The sequence below is a fragment of the Poecile atricapillus genome, chromosome 1, assembly GCF_030490865.1.
Source record: "Poecile atricapillus isolate bPoeAtr1 chromosome 1, bPoeAtr1.hap1, whole genome shotgun sequence".
Taxonomy (NCBI): domain Eukaryota; kingdom Metazoa; phylum Chordata; class Aves; order Passeriformes; family Paridae; genus Poecile; species Poecile atricapillus.
The window spans coordinates 155,783,499-155,804,013 of record NC_081249.1 but is presented as its reverse complement, the minus strand read 5'-3'; the positions used below and the strand labels follow the sequence as shown (position 1 = coordinate 155,804,013).

At 42.9% G+C, this 20,515-nt stretch overlaps 1 protein-coding gene across 1 annotated transcript in view; it reads left to right on the top strand.

The window, feature by feature from the left end:
• EGLN3 (egl-9 family hypoxia inducible factor 3) overlaps positions 1 to 20,515 on the top strand; it is a 28,921-nt gene that overhangs the window by 3,741 nt on the left and 4,665 nt on the right. The window contains exons 2-4 of the mRNA XM_058848831.1: positions 17,483 to 17,602; positions 19,485 to 19,621; positions 20,304 to 20,377. Of these exons, the coding sequence (XP_058704814.1) occupies positions 17,483 to 17,602; positions 19,485 to 19,621; positions 20,304 to 20,377 (331 nt within the window). The remainder of the gene's footprint in view (positions 1 to 17,482; positions 17,603 to 19,484; positions 19,622 to 20,303; positions 20,378 to 20,515) is intronic.

Sequence of the window (20,515 nt, the reverse complement as noted above, 5' to 3'; positions counted from 1 at the left end):
CAGTGGTTCCCCTTTTCTAGCAGGTAGATGGCTGAGGGCATCACTGAGGCATATCTGACCCAAGTTCAGTCTTCTCAGAGTGAGAAGATTGATGTTCTTGTGCAGAGGGATGTTCTGGCCTGAGGTCAGAAGTCACTCTGTTTCTGAGGACCTGTCACTACTCTGCTGGAGCTTTACTGAGTGGAGAAAATCTGGTCAGTGTTTGGGGTCAGAAGCAAAGCTGCAGCTTTGTCTGTGAGGCCAGTCACCCAGAGTGCCCTCTGGATCAGGTGATGCTCCAGGGACTGCAGGTGAAAGGGTGATGTGCTGCAGCTTCTGACTCCCCAGGTCCCAAAGTTCCTTCTTGGGGTTAACTGACATTTGCAGGGGCTTGAGGGGGTACCCTGTAGAAAAATACTGTAGTATAAATTTCTCCTTCAAGACTTGTTAAATGTTTTGGTGGTAAGTGGAGTGTCTTTGGAGTGTTTTTTTTTTTTTTTTTTTTAATGATTCTGCAGAGTCTGGGGAATCTTGGAAGTTCCTGATGCCCTGATGTGAGGAGGCAGTGGACAGAGTGTGGCAGGAACCAGGTTGGCTGGCTGGTGTGTGGAAATGTTAAAGTTGTGTTTGCAGTGAGGTGTCTGGGTGACCTATCTGCTGCTAAGAGGCTGTGGTATTCCTCTTTTCTCTCTATTTTTTTTATCTCCTTTTGCCTCTGCTGGAGAAGGGCAGCTCTCCCTGTGACTGGGCAGGGTCCCAGAGCAATGCCATCAGTGCCCCGGGCTGCCTCAGCTGAGTCAGCGCTTGACGTGCTGCCAGCAGCTGCTTGGTCCTCACGGCCAGGGCTGGAAGGTACTTTGAACTGGTGTGGCTGCACTCTGAGTGGACTCTGCACCTTGTCGTGAGAGCAGCATGTCCTGCTCCAAGTCACAGATACCCTCTTGGGTACCACCAAGGGCTGAAATCCATGTCAGGGCAGCCACTGGGGACCAAGCCCATCTTGTACCTGCTGGACACCAGTGAGTCCTGCTGGTTAGAAAATAAAGCAAGAATTCATAATCTTAAGAGCTGCTCTGTGTTGAAGGAAGTCTGTGAGTAATGTTTTCAGCTCAGAAGAGAACTGCTTGCATTCAGTGTCAAGTGTATGGCCTGAAGTTAAAAAAAAAAAAGTGTTTTCAATGTGAGATTAGTTAATTTAGAAGTCCCTGTGGGGACTTCTCAAAACCTTCTCAAAAATTTGCTTCCTCTGCTTGTTGACATAACAGCACCCTGCTCATCCCAATTGTAGTGGACCCTCTCTAATGGTCACAGGAGAAGTAGGTCTTTTGTGGTGACAGTTCATAGCTAGTGAGTGTTTGCTGGAAACCAGAGTGGGTTCTTCTGCCTCTCACATGATAGGGTGTTCCTAGGTAGGTTCTGAAATATGATCTGCTTAGCAGGTTGTTACCAAGATTTCTGTTCCTGAGGATTGAAGAAATGGATGAGATGTCACAGGAGTAGTTTTACAAATTCTCTCATAACTTAGGTAATGAGGTAAGGTATTTTTGCATTTTTATATGAAGAAAGAAAAGTGCTGTTCTATGACATCCTTCCTTTTGAATTAAAACACAGGGAAATGCTGAATTTTCTGACTTGAGCTACTGATTTGAAGAGTGGGATAACAGAAAACTGTAGCTGTATTAGGCTGAAGAGAGGTACTGCCTCTTGAGAGGCTTATTGTATGTTACAAAGTATTTTTTGATACTTGGGTAGCAACATGCCTTACAATTAGTTTACAATGGGAGGTCTGATGAATACCACCATCCAGAAGAAATATGCATAATTTTTCTTCTAATCAAATGCACATGTTCTGGCATAATGTATAAGTTCAAATCTGTTCTTCTGGCCAGCTGCCGGCAGAGTCTAGAGCCACTGGAGCTGTAAATACAACAGACAAGTCGTTTTATGATATGAGACTGAAGAATTCAGCATTGGCACAGATCCTAGTGTGGTTGCTTTGGCTCAGTGTCAAAGCTGATGTTTATATCTGTGTTTGTCAAGCAAGATTAGTTAGCCTGGTTAATTATACACAGGAATGTATAATTTTTACTTGACAATTAGAGGAGCATAAACTTGGGCATATTAACACTTGTTTTTGTTCTTCATCAAATTATTCTCAATGACTTTTGAAACTTTCAAAAGAACTACTTCTCTGAAGGAGGCACTTGGAGAATCTTTCGGTTAAATTCTTCTTTCAGCAGGGTCAGGGTATTGGAGAAATGGATCAATATTTTACAGACAAAGATGCACATATCTGTAAGTGGGTTCAGAAGCATGGGAAGCCTCTAGGGAATGGTGTTTGAGTTAATACTCAGATGCTGAAGCTGCAAGCAGCTTGAATTCAGTAGCTGTTATGTATCATCACTCTTAAAAGCCTGACTGTAGTGCACTGGCAAACTTATTTCAAGGTAGGTGGTGGCAAAAACAAACTGCCTTCAGTGTGTGTTATGCCAGAGCTTTTGGCAGCCAGGTGACTTCTCTTGGTTCTCCTTTCCTCCTCTTGTCAGAGAAGTCTGTATCCACCCAGCGACCTTTATCACACTGTCCCAGGAGCCTGTCCACGTGCTTTACAGCCACAGTCACAGAGCAAGGCAGAAGGTGGTTCATCCTATAAGTGAAGGGAAATGTCAGTGCTCTCAGGCAATGTAAATATATTCATGGTCTGTTTATCCTGAGTTTGTGCATGTGGCATCAGGGCAGGTTTTTTTGTTGTTGTTTTCTGTAGTTTTGCAGTCCAGCAGTTCTTCAGGAGTCTTGCTAGACCCTGGTGTTACACAGTGGTGGCAAAGCAGTCACATTTTCCACAGTCTCTCATATTGGTCATGCATTTTCTGCAGTAACTTCTTATTCATCGCCATGCCTGCTTTGGTAGCAGTTCTTGCTGGTGCCATGTCAGCTCCTAATGCCAGGGACTTGCAGAGGTTGCCTTACTGGTGTGCTGGCCAATAGCTTGATCACTTGCAAGCCCTAAATAAGTACATGCCACTCAGTTTGCTTTTATATGAGGACTCATTGCTCACTGAGTGACAGTGTAACTGTAATACAGGTGGCATTAAGGCCTCTGTGTATGGGGAGTGTTTGTCCTTTGTACTCATGGGGTGTGTGTGTGGCATCACAAGGTGCAGTATCCTTGGGAAAGCCACTAGGGAAATGACAAGACTCAGAGTTCAGCACCCTGTCCTGCTGAGCTTGCATTTTGGTAGGGAGGAGAGCTGGCCATGGAATCACAGAATCAATTAGTTTGGAAAAGACCTCTGAGATCATTGAGTCCATGCTGTGACTGAACACCACTATGTCAGCTAGACCATGGCACTGAATGCCACCTCCAGTCACCTCCAGGGACGTGACTCCACCACCTCCCTGGGCAGCCCATTCCAATATCTAATCACCCTTTCTGCAAAGAATTTCTTCCTAATGATCCTTGCTATTAATAATTGTATGCCTTTTCCCAAGGTAACTGTTAATGAATAATTCAGTCCATTATATAGACTTCATTGCTAATAGCAGTATATGTTAAAATGGACATTGATTCTCATAACACTGATGCAGTACAGGAGGTACACAGTAAAAATGGCTTGTTATTTTGCATTAAGAATTCCAGCTGTGTTAATTCCAATGTCTTTATTGGATTTCACAGTAAACTCTTCTTTCTTTGACTTCCAAATTTCTCTGGATGGTGGCTCAGTATGATACAGGACTTATCCTGTATGTTACTTCCTGAGAAATTTGCTTGATTTATTACATGGAAATATCTTCTCTGTCTTCTTCCATTTTGAACAGATTCTTTTCTAGGGTTTTTTTTTTTTCCTGAGGCAATGGTGCTCGACAGTATTGCAAGTCCTTCCCATATGTGTGTGGAACATATGAGAGAGGGAGATAAAACCACAATGAACTAAGCATGAATGTGTTCTTAATTAGATGAATTTTTGATGTTTCCTGAACAAAATTCATGATAAATTTGGAAGAGATCAATACTTTTATCAAATGTTTCAAGATGATTCTTACTAAGACCAGGTACTTTCTTCTTCTTTGTTTCTTTGAGATATTCACTTTTTTCTGCTCCACTTGCAATTGGATTGAGTTTCCCTTTGTGTAGCAGGTCAGGGGCAAGTGGTCCCTTGGCACCAGAAGGCCCCATAGTGCTCACCCATCTTGCAGTGGATGGCTTGAGAGAATGAGGAGGAGAATGAGGAAGGCAAGCCTTGGAGTAAGTGTTACTGGTTTACATCTAAGGAGAAGTAGGATGTGTGCATACCAGCTTGAGGGAATTTAAAAAGCCCTGGGTCGGATTTGTCATTACTGTAATCCTTCTGTCACAAAGCTGAAGACTGAGACAACATTGTTAGAAAGCTGCCAACAACACGTCTCCCTAAGCTTCTGTGAAAAGGCTTTATTAATAGAGGAGCTCTTGGGAAGAGGTATTCTGGAAACTGCTTTTGGTACCTGTGCCTAGGGCTGATGGCTGCTTTGGTGGGCTCCAGGGTGAATAACTGATGCAGTGGTACAGAATTTGATGGGGCTGGACAGTGATTTTGACTGATACATAGCACCACATAACAATTTGGTTTAGACCTTTTATGGATTTGAAAAGAGATTAGAGTTTGTCAGAAAAACAAGGTTTCTCTGTTCAGTCAGTGAGAGGAAGTAAGATCATGAAGGACATTCATGTCAAGTAATGTTTAAACTATTCACAGGCACATCATCCCATCAGCACACCACTCGTGATCATTCTGTGAAGGATTTGGAGACAGCTGTAAGCTCTGTTTCCCCTCCATCACTCACACGTAGGCATCTACTATCTCCCAGTGACAGAAAGGAGCTTTTTCCCCTACAGTCATTTTTCTCTTGACTTTGTGCTTCGATAAGATTAGTAGGTGAATAAACTTAGTGCCAACATGCAAAGCACTTAGTAGAAAGCAGTTGATTAAACAACCTACTTGTTGGTCTGATTTTTCACAAATAAAGTAGTGCAAGAGATTTTTGCTGACCATAGCGGTTCCATGGAGGCTTACTAAATGTTCCTGTTTAGCCGCCCAGATAAAAATGAGCAGTGTAAATGACAGGAGTACAGCATAGCACTCTATCTGCATTGACTGGAAACAGCACAGTTTGTCCAAAGCTTTACAGCTGGAAATGGCAGAGTAGCCATGTCTTTTGCCAAACATCAGAAAATTACATCCTACTTTGTAGCAAAAGAAGTAGTCTTTTTTGAGTCTTATATCGATGTAGTTCATGTGAATCCTTTGGTCAAAATAAATACTCTTTTTTTCTGTGCTTCTTTCTGGACCTGAAAATCTAAACAAGATATATGTCTGCATTTTTCCTGTCTGTAAGTCATAATATAATTAATCTTTGTTTGTGTGTTCTTGCACTGTAATTTTTTATACAAAGTGATAAGAGAAATGTTTTTAAAATTTTGGCTCCAGTTCAGCAATCCACTTAACTACTTTTTCTTAAAGGCTCTTTCAGATCAATGGGACCTGAAGCACATATTCTGGTGCTTGGCTTAGACTATGCTAGAATATGTTTGGAAAACTTAAGGAAAAGTTACGCATCCCTGCTCTTCGTATAAATTTTTTTTATAAGTTTGAAATGCAGGTCATCTTCTATGTGGTCTCTTGGGAGGCAGCAAGTAGCCTCACTTGATGAAATAGATAGTAGTTATGATTTTTATCTGACCTTTGCAACTGACTGTCTTATGGAAAACTTGTCTTAATACCATTAACAGTAGCACGTATTCCAGTAATGCATGCAGAGGAACAGGCAGTGTGTGATGGGATGGGGAAAGCCTGGGGTGTGAGAACAGCGGGCTTTGTGGTGGTGGAGGTTTGCATGGAACTTCCTGACTGCCTTGAGACTCCTGGGAGTGAGGAAAGCATCTTGCACAGTCCCTCACTGGACCATGTGGGTAGAAAAAGTAGAGCAGAACCAGGAGAATTTGAGAGAGAAGATATTAAAGTGGTGGGAGGGGGGAAGTGTCAATTAGTTCTCATGTTACCTGTGCCTGGGTTGTTATCAGTCCTAGGGTGTTGTGCTTGCTGCTGAAGACTGTATGTGTTAACTGCACCTTCCCCTTCTGATTTCCCACAGGAAATCTGGTAGAAGTGGTTTCAGAAGTGGGAAAAGGAGAAGCTTCACCATAAATACTGTAACATGTCCTGCTGTTAAGACATAAAAGCCATGTCATATAAGTAGATGTGCACAAACAGGACAGTCCCCCAGAATGTATTGATAACTCTGTTCTTGACAATATTCACCAAAGTTTCCACCTAAGTAAATTAACTTGCTGTCTGTCATCTTCTGTATGGAGCACGTGCATGATGTCTCTGAAGCAGGCCAACAGGAAGGGTCAGTGTCTGGTTAACTGTTTTACAGACTTCCTCTTCATGAAGGAGCAGTGGGAGGATTTGTGAATGCTGGTCCTCATTGCTAAATTTGGTGTAATTCAACGTTTCATGGTGGTCAAACACCGAAGTGTCAAAGTTGTGTGTTTTACCAAGATATTTGAGTGCATAACTTGATGTTTAACCAGTGACTTAAAGGCTCAGTGCAATCTCACATTTGCACTGATAATTTCTTGGCAAGAGTGAAAATGTAGTTGATGTAGCTTTTTTGTTTGTTTCTTTACACTTGGATATCTGCAACTGAAACAAATACTTTTTTTTTTCTTTGCTGGCACTTGGTTAAAAGCATGTTTCACTACTTACCATCTGTAGAAGCTACTGCTGCTAGTTATAAGCTGTGTTAGTATAATGTTTTGGCTGCAGTTAGAAAAGGCACTGGTTGTGCCAGTGTTGACCATGGCTGTGGGCAGACGCAGTACCTATTTGACCCCCATAGCAAAATGGGCATATGTAATCCTAAAGCTCTGCCCTCTGTTCTTCCCACCACAGAGATGCAGTTGTACCCCATATCTCAGCTGCAGGACCCCCACCAGGTGGTTTCTTACCCCTGCTCTTACCACAGCCTGTCATGTCTATGCAGTCACTATCATCTCCATCCCAGGGAAGAGACAGGGATGAGGGCAGCTTCCTCTGGCTGCCCAACCAGCTGGCATGCTGGGAGAGCAGCCTCTGTCCAACCTCCAGCTTGGCTCAGCCTTGCCTTTCCCCTGTGGTGGCTCTGAGTACATACTGCTCTTGTCACATTGGCTGCCAGATGAAAGATTATTGAGAGGAAGAGGAAAAAGGAGGGAAGTGAGCCAGAAAGAACACTTCAGGCTTTCTGCATCCTCAGGAAACATCCTGATCTCACACCAGAGAGACTGCCTCCCTTGCTCAATAGTTGCAGTGTTTCCTGCAAAAACTACCTTAGATGCCATAGAGCATTATTGCTGTAAGACTCAGTCCTGTACTGGGCCTTGAGAATCTCCTAGGGGCTGCTGCTTCAGTGAGCTGTGGTGGTGGGAATGACTGGGTAAGTGGAGAGTGGAGCAAAGCAGAGCAGCAGGTGTGAGCAGGCTCAAACAGCAGGCATGGCTGTGTCCCTGTGCAGGAGCACTGCCCCAGCAGGAGAGTCGAAGCCAGTGTCAGTGGCCACAACACAGCTGGCCTTCAGGTTGGTCTCTTCTGTCAGGTGGTGGCAGCAGAAATCCGTGGGAGACACTTGACCGGTGGAAAAAGGGAAGTGGGAATTCAGCAGCCCGTGTTCAAATCCAGAATCTAATGTTGTCCATGGCTGGGTTAAGGAGCAGACTTCCTTGCTCAGGAGTTGAGAGCTTTAGTGACTATCTTTAAGACACGCAGATGTAAGACTGGCAGTCAGTTTGTGGTGTGTGCGTGTCTGTCTATGCATGCTTGCTTTGCTCAGAGTTGCCAAGTGTCTGTCTACACATACCTTAGTGGTGCTAGTACCAGCTGTGTACATGGTGGAGAGGAAAGGCACTAAAGCACTAGAAAGATTTATTTGGTTTTCTTTACCAATACATTTTATTGCCTAGCCTTAGAACAGGTGTACAGTTTTATTGTTACAAATTTCCCTTGAATCTGAATATCTTGTTTCCCTTCCTGCACAGAAGGATGGTATGTCACTGAATACACATCTATCCACTTTAACTGAGAGATTGCACTGTTGTAAAGTGCACGTGTAGACAGAGCAGTACAGCTTCACGTGCAAGCAGAGCCTTAGAGGTAAAGACTACACGTTAGAACCATGGTAGAAATTGTTTCTGATGGTAATTTGTTATAGACAATTTTAATGGGTTTTACACTTAAAATATTAATTCAAAATCTTATGCCGGATACTGTTACCTAGACAAGGTCCTCTGTGAAGGTATGGGTGAGCAAAAGATGTGTGGGTAGTGAGTGAGATGGCTTCCTTCCAAAATTAGCATAGGAGATAACTGGTCTCATCAATTAGCATTAATTTGGTGTTGGTGCTGTGATAACAAGCACTTAACGTTGATCTCTGTTTATGCAGCACAGTGGTGTCTTAGCAGCCTCAGAAGCCCTGACGGCTGACAGGGGCCCTTGAGGCATATTTGGGGTACCTGCCAAGTGTGATGGTGTTTCTCTGAACCCTGCATTCCTCTCTGGCAGTGAAGGGTGTTTTTCACTGAGCCAAAGAGGGCAAAGGAGAATGTCTCCCTAGTGCGGCACTGTCTCTGGTGTGGTGGGATCATGCGGGATCACAAGAGGTGTTCAGGGTGGTGGCCTCAAGGAAGGACTGTTCTTGGCGGCTGGGGCCTCCTGTGCCCTTGGCACACCTGCTTCAAGGTGGTGGCTGATCACCTCTGCCTGCCAGGATGTCCGGGGCTGCCCCCGGTGAGCTCTCGGGAAGTGTTTGAGGCGCTGCATACCGAATGTGAGCTGATAAAAGCCCTGTGGGCACTGTTGCTCACTTGCCCTGGGGCCCACAGGCTAAAAATAAATGGGTAATAATAAGAAAAGGATGTTGGCAACTCAGGCAGCTGCAACAGCAGCAAAAGTTCGCCTATGTTGTGGCTGTCTTTCCTGACCTTTATTAGTGCAACCACAAGAGCATCAAAATATGCAGTTCTTTAAATGTTGCAAACAAAACAAAAAAAAAAAAAGTGGTGTAATCCACTGGGTGACTAGTAGCAGAACTGAAAAGGTCTGATGTGCTGATGAAGAATGAAAGGCTGGAATATTTCAGGCACTGTGAGATTATCTTTCTACCCCACAGATGAGGAATGTTCCTCAGAGGATGTCTGTGCTGCTTACCAGGCTTTTATTCCCTGCTGAGAAACTGAACATACAGGGACAGTCCTTACAGATTTCCTTAATGAGCTTGCACTTATTTATGAATTTGCCTTTCTGCGGGGGTGGTGCTTGTCACGATGTCCCCCAGGGCTCATTACAGGGGATGCTTTTTCCATCTGCATCAATTGCTTGGGATGCTTCCTCATTAGTGCAGCTTGGCCAGGTTTGGTTCTTTGGGGAGAGGAGAGGACTAAAAGAGTTTTCTGAGTGATGAAAGAGGGCTTCAGCAAAAGGCAAAAATAATCCTTAGTGTAATTAGACGGTATTTTTTTGTTTTTGTTAAGTGTGGGAGATAAGGCTCTGTGCCTGCGCTTGCAGCACGGGAGGGAGGGACGGCCCGTTCGGAGCCCTGTGTGCTCTCTGCGTGTGTGGCTTTCCCCGGCTCCCTCCGCAGCCTCTCCGCAGCGCTCTCGGGGCGAAGTTTGCATTTGATGGCAGATCGCCTCACGCTCCGCACGTAGCACTGTCGCTGAGCCATCAGCGCGCTGGCCCCGAGCCAGGGCTCCGGGCCGCGGGGCCGGCCGGGCTCTCTGAACTCAACAGCCTTTATTGATACATCGCTGCACTGCGCATGTTTACAGCTGCTAATTGGAGACTTAATCTGAATATCCTTGACCGAACTAATTCACTGGCAATAGCCTTTTAAGTTGCAGGTCCTGCCGTGATGGCATGCCCGCTCTTCGCGGCGCGCCGATCGCTCCTGCGGCGCTGCTGCCGCTGCGTGCGTGCGAGGCACAGCGACCCGCTAACAACAGCGACCGAAGAGTACTTTTCGGCCAGAGGAGGATGTAAAATAAAAACCTTCCCTGATTTTGCATTCGCAGAAGATGAGCGAAGCACGTCGAGTTCTGAAGAAAAGTGTTAACTGACATGCGCACAGACATACGTAGATTAATTAAGCGTACAAGAAAGGAGGCTAATTCTTTTAATTATTACAACAGGCAGAGATGCTCATGTCCAGATGCGGGGACAGTTGTGATCCTATGGCAGTTTCAGATTTGTTTCCTTAACTTTCAGTGTTCTGTTTTCTCCTTGCTGTGCCCAGAGGCTGAATACAGAGAATTTGGGTGGTGGTCTGAAAGCAGTGTTAGTTTACTTGGCTTTTTAAAAAATGGGAGCAATGTAGACAGTGTACAATGGTAGATGAGTGCCTGGGACTCTTTTGCCCTTGGAAACCTGGAGAAGTTCTTCCATTGTGAGATCCTTTCCTAGTTTCAGAGTTGCCCCTAGACTTTAGGATCCTGTGGGATCCCAGGGTGGGTATCTAGCAATGGGAGCAGCTCAGCAGAGCACACTGCTGTCTCCAAAGGCTGGTCCGCAAATGCTCCCTGCTCTCTTGACAGCTGCAGATGGCCACTGCCTACACGAGGCACCGCTGTTTCCTGCCTTCCCATTTCACAGTGGCACTGCTCTGGCAGCCAGCTTGAACTTGAAGGGCATCCAGATTTATTTCTAAATGCGTTCTGTTAAGAAAAATAAAAAAAGTACTCACAGGCTGAAACAGTCCTTCATATCAATAGGCTACAACAAAACTAAATTTTGTTGCCAATCATTAGGAAAGCTTCCTAAACCCCATCACAGATTCATTTAACAGGGAGCTCATTTTTGAAGCAGCATCAGTCTGTGATCTGGCTTCTTTACAGACACATTCAATAAGACTTGAAAGCTTACCAGGGGTTCCTTGAGCTGCAACTAGATAACATGCCAGTCATCAGCAACTGTGTGGCATGGAGGTAATCCATGAACAGAGCTTTCATGAGTAGCTCTTTGTTTCTAAGTTTTTTTGTTCCTTAGTTCTTAGGAGAAATTTGACAAGCAGGAATAGTTTTCCATCTTACAAGAATCAGAATATTATCAGGTAATATATTTTTGTTTGGTTAGCAAAAATAAACCAGCATCTTAGCATCCTTTTCCTGCAGATGAGAGAATAGTCTTCCCCACAATTTCCACCCTCAGGCTGTTCCTCAAAAATTTCTTAAAAAAGTGCTTTTATGTACCTGCAAACAGCAAATAAGCTATGGTGCATGCAAAAGACGAAATAAAAAAAAAAAAAAAAGAGAGTTGAGTTTTCAGCTCCTGAAGATCTGAATCTGATGATCAAGCTTGCTTGTAAGTGAGGAGAAGCAGGTACTAGACCACCTGGTAAAAATGCTATCCATGGAAACAGGATTTTTTTTATACAGTTACAACTAATAGTTTGATTGAAGACTGATAACCAAGTTATGGTGAGGAAATGAGGGACCAGTTTCTCATGCAATACTGCCACTGAAGCCCATTTCATGTGTTGCTTGACTGAAGTGAGCAGAATTTTACTCCCTCTTGGAACAGGTGATTCCCTTTCCAACAGGCATTAAGCTAATGTTTCTGATTTGTTGGTGTTTCAACATATTTTTTTCCTCTCTGTTCTTTCCTTTTTCTATAGAGTATTAAGTTAGATCAATGTTCCCAGTTCATGCTTCAGTGTAGCAGTTGAATATTTTAACTTTCATAAATTCAAACAAACTAATATTTAATAATGTTCATTAATATTTTATACTTAATCATTATAAGGTATGTGTCAGAAAACACTTGGGTGCAATTGGGTGCAATAAGAAATTACTTAATCAACACCCCATAGCGTTTGTGTGTCAGTCAAGCCTCAACTGAGAATCTCTTGCCTTTGATCATGAAATGTAAGACTACTCATGTTCTTTTAATGTAGAGCATGCTGGGTGCCCTTCCCCTTCTGGATGTAAAGACTGTGCACATCTATGAACTAGAATCAGGTTGAACACAATATACATTCAAAACTAAGGCAAGTGAACCCTGGTAGTCCTCTTTTCTTAGAGGACTGGTCAAAAGTGTTTTTTTGTTTGCTCTCCAGTTCAGAACTGAGAACCACATATTGGGCTGAAATCTGAGAAGTGTGCAGCCAAATAAAAATATATGTGAAAGCTACAGTGGCTTACAGCACTGTTAATTCTTATTAATACCTTGGTTTTTTAGACAACCATTGAAGATCAGCATTGATTTGTGCCTATATAGAACCTTTCAACTAACTTTACACATAACTTCTGAATTTAACTGTTTGATGTCCAAGCTATACACAGAGATGATCTACAGAAAGGATAAAAAGTAGCTGCTGTTCAGCAATATTAATAAAAATCTGATATGGAAAATGGAAAAGCATATTGTAGAGTCTTTAGCTTAAACTGCAAGGGTGGTTGGTGTTGGCAGGATTGAGTTGCACAGGTCAGGATTTTCTCTGCTGGTTGCAAAGATCATACTAATTTTGAGAGAAAAATGCAGGATAAGCAAGGGGTTACAATACCATCTATACAGCCTGCACTGGGGGTGCACTGGGGCCCTGGTTTAGTGCTAGAGGGCACAGGGAGCTGCTACTTCTGACCTGGTGTCACCACTGCTTCCTGTTAAGCACTGTTCATTTCCACTTACAAACATGTCTCTGAGATATTTTCTGAAATGTTCAAAGTATCAGGCTGCTCTAGCATTGTTTATTTTGTAAATCATGTCTCACAGCATGATCCTGGCCATCAGCTAAGATAATTTGTTCTTCTGCTTGCTAGAAGCACTGGGAGGCAGGGAAAAATCCTCTCAATGGACAGTTGTTTTTTATCTGCCTTCAGACTTTGCTAGTGTCTTGCAGTTTGACTTGCAGATTTCTCTGCCTGACTTGAGTGTAATACTTAGACTCAATGATAGATAACTTTTTTTCTTGCAAACTTCTGTGCAATGTTGAATTTACTGATGATTCCTGGGTCCTTTCTAAAGCTGATAATTGCTACTTGTTTAACTTGTGGTTGATTTGCACCCTCTTGGGAATGCTAACATCCCTGAAAATAACAGGGCAGAAGATTTAGTCTTGATGATTTGTTTTTCATTTTCCGAGTTTTGTAGGGTTTAATTTATGACTGTTGACTACCAGAGCATGGGTCTTCATATGGCGGTGTGTATGTGTGACTCCAAAGGCATGCATGTGGATATCAGTTTTTAACTATTTAGCTGTTGTCTAAGACAAACTCTTCTTTTTTTAACTTAGAAAAGGGGAGCGTTGCCGAAATTTTCTGAGTGCTTACACTGAGAAGTTAAGCCAATCAACAGCCATTGTATAGATTGTATTGAAAAAGTTAGGTACATTCCTGCTCATTACTGCCTGCTATAGTTAGTTTGATTAGTTTAGGTTTGGAGTTGGTTAATGAAGAGAGGAGTTGCTTCCAAAAATGGAATGTGCTCTTCTGTACACAATAGCCAAAAGTGTAGGAAACATTTTTACTAACACTCCACGTGCACACCTGGTAAATGGTTTGATTATTGTTATTGAGCCTCTGGCTTTTGTAGCTAGACCATGCACTAAACTGGCAACTACCAGTGTTCACAAATTACCTAAATTAAGTCTGGGTCACGCATCTCATCTCCTGTTTCTTGTTTGCTTTAAATGAATCCAAAAGTACTGCTAACAGCTGGAATCCCTGCTGAGGCCAGCTTGATCTGCTCTGGAGCTGCTCCAGCCATTGCTCTGATAAAACTTGATATCGTTTCAACAGTCTCTAGGAGGACCAGAATGATTTCCCTTCATTGTTCAAGGTTTCATTCAAATATTCACTGTGCCAGGAAAAAGGATATTTCACTTCTGCTTTTCTTCTTTTGCTACTGCTACTAGAAAACTTTTTTCTCTTTGCTTTTTTGAAGGTTAAGCTATAGTGTGGCTCGTGCTTTAGGATTCTGTGGGAATTGTTCCACTTAATCTCCAGGGACAAAGTGTTGCAGTTGCAAAAGGTGCACACTGTAAATAAATAAATTATGCATCAATGTTGGAGACAAAGCACATGTTCTGCTAAGAGAACATATTATGTGGGGGAGGCCAGGGAAAACTCTGGCTTTTTGCCTAGATTTCCATAGTAAATAAAGCACCTAAATTCCTTTTAGGATCTGCCTTTCAGTCTGCTGTTCAGTAGCTTTTTTTCTGTGGCATTAAAAATAGTAGTAATATTAGATTGATTTTTAGGCAGTTCAGTAATCTTGGAGTAATTTCTACTCTTCAAAGAGAGACTTAAGGCCACCACAATTTTGTATTGTACATTGACTTAAAAACAAGGTATTATCAGTCCCCAGAGTTGTATTCCCATCACACATCATCCCTCTCATGTGATGAGCAGGGCTCTGCTGAGCTGGGGCTCGCTGGTGGTGCAGGTGCCTGTGCCCTTGGCCTCCTCCCTGCCCGACTGTCAGAGTGGCTGCTCCTCTCCTTTGTACTCTTAGTTCTCAGGATGTGTTGGGTTTGCAGGGCAAGGTTCTGGTAGCTGAGAGGCTACCAGGGTTGTTTTTGTGAGAAGCTGCCAGAAGCTTCCCCCATGTCCAGCAGAGCCAATGCCAGCTGGGTACAAGACGGACCCACCACTGCCCAAGTAGAGAACTTGGGGGTGAAGTTGAGTCTGGGCAGAAGGGAGGGTTAGGGGGAAGGTGTCTTAAGGTTTGGTTTTATTTCTCGCTATCCTACTCTGATTTGACTTGCAGTAAATTAAATTAGTTTCCCCAGGTCTAGTCTGTTGTGTCTGTGACAGTAACTGGTGAGTGATCTCTCCCTATCTTTACCAATCCATGAGCCTTTTGTTACATTTTCTTTCCCGGCTCAGTTGAGAAGGGGAGTGATGGAGCAGCTTCAGGGGCATGAGGGTCATGTTTCCCAGTGTATGAAGATCCCATTTTGCAAAAGGTTACTATTTTAATTGTTAGACCTAATGCAGCTCACTGTGCATGGGGTAGGTGGAGGTCTGCATGAGGTGTTGTGCTAGTAACTGGGATGGAGGAATGCACAAGGTGTGTTATCCTCCCCTGTGAGGGTACAGCTCCCTCAGACCATTTTTACATTTCAGATACAGCTGATTTGTGGTTTCCATCAGACTTAAGCCCTTAACAAACTTGTTTCAAGAACTATGCTGTAGGCTGGCCCTTACTGCTATTATCAGGCTGATAGTGAAATGTTGTGCACTCTGGAGCCATTTGTAATGGCAGAGTGACAACAGAGCAGACAGGATCTACAGCAAGGCATCTACCTTAACTCCCGGATGTGATGGAAGAGGGCTTATTACTTGGAATTAAAAGTACTTGCTTTTGTTTGGTATGATGTCCTGACCCTGCAGGCTTCTAGTCTCTAGGCATCTGTGGCCTGAGGTGTGGAGAGCGGGCCCTGGTGACTTACTGCTGCCTGCAGGTACTGTTCTGCTGCTTGTTGTGGGGAGGAAGGTTAATCCACACGTGGCTGACTCCTGTGGATAGATTTTGTTCTTGGTAGCAGAGAGTTCAAGGGACCCACTGTGCTGGCTGGCAGTAGCTTCTGTGCTGGTGTTGGCACAGTAAAATTTCCTTGTAATTAAACCAGCATGGGCTATGCTGTAGTGGTCATGTCCCATGAGAACAGCATACCTTTTGCAGGTGCCTGGAAGAAGAAAACAAGAGTTCTAGGGTTCCTAGATAAAAATTGCAATTGCTCTTAGTAAAGCCAAAACTGTCAATCTCCAGCTATCAATTACATTATCAGCTGTGCATATGAGATCATTGGAGCAGATCATGCAAATGGTGTACAATCATATCCTCATTCTGTGGGACAGCATGTAAAATACTGTCGCATCTGAAGTTAGGGTTAGGGTTTTATGGTCTGAATGGAAAAGTAGATGGGTAAAAACCTGATTGGATGGTTGGACTTGGAGGGTCATGGTCAATCAGATGTATTATACCTGGAGGCTGCTACCAAATGGGGCACCACAGGGATCTGTCATGGGACCTGTTGCATTAAGCACCTTTATTTATCAGTAACTTGAAACAGGTGGCAGAGTGTACTCTTCAACTGTGCAGAAGACACCAGACTGAGGGGGACCATTTGATGCCCTTGAGGGCAAGGCTGCCACTAAAAGGAAACCAGATAGACCGGGGAAACAGGCCAACAGGAGCCTTATGAAATTAAACGTGGGCAAATCTGACTCCTGCCCCTGGGAAGGAAGGGCCCATTGCAGAAGAACAAGTTAGGGACTGCCAGCAGCTCTGCTCCTCATGGGAACCTGGGAACTCTCATGTCATCCTGGTGGACAGTGAGCTGAACTTGAGCCTATAGTGTGCTTCCTGCACAACTTCTTTATGGAAGCACAGCACATAGATTGAGGAATGATAATTGCTCTCTCCTCATCTCTGAGAAAACCACACCTGAACACTATCTGCAGTTTTTCAACTCAATTTAGTCCATCACTTCCCATCACTCCTGCTGCTAATACTGGCAAGCATCTGGAGATGTCAGGGGAGTGAGAACAAGACTTCTATTGCAACAGCTTTAGGGGTGATTAGTATCACTGCCAAGTAGCCCCAATAGTGAAGAGTGACTGAGACAAAGATCTAGTACCCTACCTGCAGTCTCACCTGCGCTTCCCTGCATCCTGCTTAGATTGCTAGTCAAGTCAACTAAGTTTAATATGTTTCTGCTGTAAAAAACCTTTTAAGACCTTTTAAGATTGTCATGTGGTTTGGAGTAATGCATGTTAGGCTTATCTCATCATTCAAGGTGAAATTAAAACCATGAATTAAGCGATTGTATCAGCAAGTCTGAAGATGATCAAAGAGAGAAGTATGCTCTGAAAGCTGTTTGGTTAGTTCTGTGGTTCAGTCTGTGAAAGCAAACATACACTGCCCTGTGCAAACACAGTGCAAAGGAGTTACAGTTTTTTGCAGACTTTGCTCTATGGACTTTTACCAACACCTCCTCGGGACCCTCACTTTGAGTTGGACATAGAGGTGTATATGACAATGACTGGATGATATGAATAGAGGAGGATGGTGGTAGTAAAGCATGACATCCTGGGATTGCTTTCTACTTTCATTATGACTAGAAAATCAGTTTTGCGATGACTGCTTATCTGTAGGAACCCAAGCAAATTTCAGCTGAAACTGCCTCAAAGTCACGTAGGTTGTAAAAAGCTTGTACAATGCATACTAGTGCCCTAGTTTCATTTTTTTGCCCCCATTTTTTTTAGTGAATTATGAAGGGTATTTTTTTTCCAGTTTTGAATTTCACACTGTCTGAGGTGTCCTGTGAAAGACATTTATGCAGAGATACCTTCAGGTGATGTCTGCTCTAGGTTTTGGATTGATCATTTGAAAAGTACTGAGCGAAACTGGTGGTGGGAGGATGCTTAGCAAATTAAAACTGAAGGTAGGCATCTTGTAGAATTAATTATTTTACAACCTGTATCTTTCAGGCTATGGTTGCTTGCTATCCTGGAAATGGAACTGGGTATGTTCGTCATGTGGACAATCCAAATGGTGACGGGCGCTGCATCACCTGTATTTATTACCTGAATAAGAACTGGGACTCCAAGGTGAGTAAGCCAAGGGGTTGAGGCAGAACAGGAAGGAAAAACTGCTTTGGAAGCAGAGCTTCGGAGCTGTCTGTTGTTTCTGTGAACTCTGATGAACTTCTGAACTGCTGGTCCATTCGTCCATTCTTCATCTCTTTTTTTTTTTTTTTTTTTTTTTTTTTCCCTCTGGGTGTTTTTGGCACTGCTTTGGAAGTAAGAATCTGAACTGTTTCCTTATCGTCCTCTCCCATTCTACGCACATACTGTTTTGTTGCTATAGAATAAAGCTATAAGCACTGGGCTGTATGCTCTTAACACTTTTGTAGGGGAAACAGCAGAAAAAGAAAATAAATTCACTACAGAATAAGTAGATTCTGGAAGAAGAGTAAAATGACAGCCCAAATCTGTGACTTTATCATTCTTGATACTTCAGGCTAACCTGCAGAAGATATTCAGGCAGTTCACTTTTCTTATTTGTGAGGCAGCGGGACTTAGGAAGAGGAACAAACACATGATTTGATTCCACCAGTGGGTCTCTTGACAGGATGGAACTCTTGTTTCTGCCTATGTTACTATAAGGCAGTTAAGTCAGCCTTGAATGTGCCATACCTTTAAGTTAGAAACAAAAGAAGGGTTTGTAAAATTTCAGGATGTCTCTTTGCAAGTCTGTTGCCGTAATGCAGCACAAACTGTTCATGGGGTTTATTGACTGAAAATTGTCCCATGTTTTCGGTTCTCTAACCTCATTTTAGGCCAATATGCTCTTTAAGCACATGTAAATACTATGAATCCCTGTAAGTGAGTTCAGATACAGAGGCAATGCCATTGAAAAATGCAGTGCTGCAGAAAAGCACATCCTGTTACATAGAGTATAACAGTAAAACATATCAAAGTAATAAAATGGAGGAAATGTGGGAGGAAATGCAAATATCCAGTTTATTTTGTGTGTTGCACCCTTATCCAAATAGTGAGGAGGCACCCAAGTGAGCACTAAGAAAAGCTAACTGAAATGTAGGACACTGATGGAGTTTTATGTAGAAGTGACAGTGATTTTATGTAAATGTATAAAATATAAGGGTATAATTATATTGGGCTTTGAAAGCCACCATGTGGTTTTAAACCTGACTTAATAGTTTCTCACTGAGGTCTGCATGTGGCATGGAGGTACCACGTCAGGTTAGTGCTGCACTGACAGCATCTTCCCTGCACTCTGTGATGCAGCATTGAAGTCTCCAAAGAGCCCTCTAACAGCAGCAGCAGGAGGCAGGGTTCATCTTCATCTTTTGAAGTTTCTGGAGTGTGTGCAGATCACCAGACCTTCTTCCTGAAAATCGTGGCAAATGGAAAGACAGAAATTATATGGTAGAGAAACCATAGGGAAACCATTTCCAGTAGGGAAATGATGGCTGGGATCTATAATACATTTGAGAAGTCTTACAAATCTTAACAATAGAACAGACTTCACTCTTCTCAAGGTGTACAAGTTAATTCCTAAATGATCAGGCATGGGTTCTGAAATACCATTAGCAGTATCTAACAATTGTTGGGGAGAGACCCTGATCTCAGACTGGTCAGATAGAGCAGCTCTGTGTTATTCACTGGTTATAGAAATGTGACTGGAATCTCAGAAGTTTCCCAGTGTTTGCTGCAGAGTTGGTGTTACCTTGGTTCATTTGCTTCAGACAGAAGCTTACACTGAAACGTTACAAACAAAACTGTTTGGTAAAATCAAAGTGGCCAAGAGACACAGTAAGGTTTTCCAGTATTGTCATGTAGTTGTCATGTTTATCATTAGATGTTTATTCCCCATTTGTTGAGTGTGGAGGAGGAAGAAATAAGTAATTTTTCATGTGAATGTGTGGCTGTTTATATGTGCAAAAAACAATCTTTCCTTTTCTTTCAGCTGCATGGTGGAATTCTTCGAATATTCCCAGAAGGAAAGTCCTATGTAGCAGATGTTGAGCCAATTTTTGACCGATTACTTTTTTTTTGGTCAGATCGAAGGAACCCACATGAAGTCCAGCCTTCTTATGCAACCAGGTAAATAGCATATTTAATATTAGTTTTGGCTAGGAAAAAGCCCAAAGAATATCTTCTACAATTATTTTTATCCAAAATTATAGCCATCATCTTTAAATACATGTGCATAAAAAATAGATGTTGAGTGAATTTCCTGGTTTTGAGTAATTGGGAATTCTCTCATTAAGTAAGGAGGAGCAAGCTCGAATGATATATATCCTCATGTGTGAAAAAAAGGCCCTTAACCATTGACAGGAGAAGTCTTCCAAGCTGGGCACAGCTATTTAGCTGGGAGGTGCTGGGTTATTCTTTTGCCCTTGTAGCACTGTAGGGATTGTTGGGGCTACCATCTGTCAGTAGGCTGTGAGAAGCTGGTGTGATGCAGGGCAGTTCCCAAGCTGCGTACAGGCATCTCTGAACAGAAAAACATGCAAAGGTCTGGAAGCTACTTTTGCCCTCTGTTACCAGGGGCTGTGCCCTCTTTTGTGCCTCCAGCAGAAATTCTCACCTATATTTCTATCTTACTTGTTAAAATACACACTAAAATGCTGTCTGTGTTTGCCTATAAAGATGTGTCATTTTCATTCTACTTCTCTAGTCTAGTAATCCAGTTTTGTTTTTCCTTTCTCCACGAACATCAAACTCCAGTGCTGTGTTTTAATATCAAAAGTGGAAAGAAATGCAAGGTTACTTTCTTTTATAGGTATGCCATGACCGTGTGGTATTTTGATGCCGAAGAAAGAGCAGAAGCCAAAAAGAAGTTCAGGAACTTAACCGGTATGATTTTTTTATACATGGTCACCAGAAAGAATTTAATGCATTTTAATATTACCAAAGTCAGAGACAGGTTCTGTAGCTACAAGCATATGTAATGTATTTTTAAAAAGCTTTTTCACCTCTAATTTCCAGTCAGTT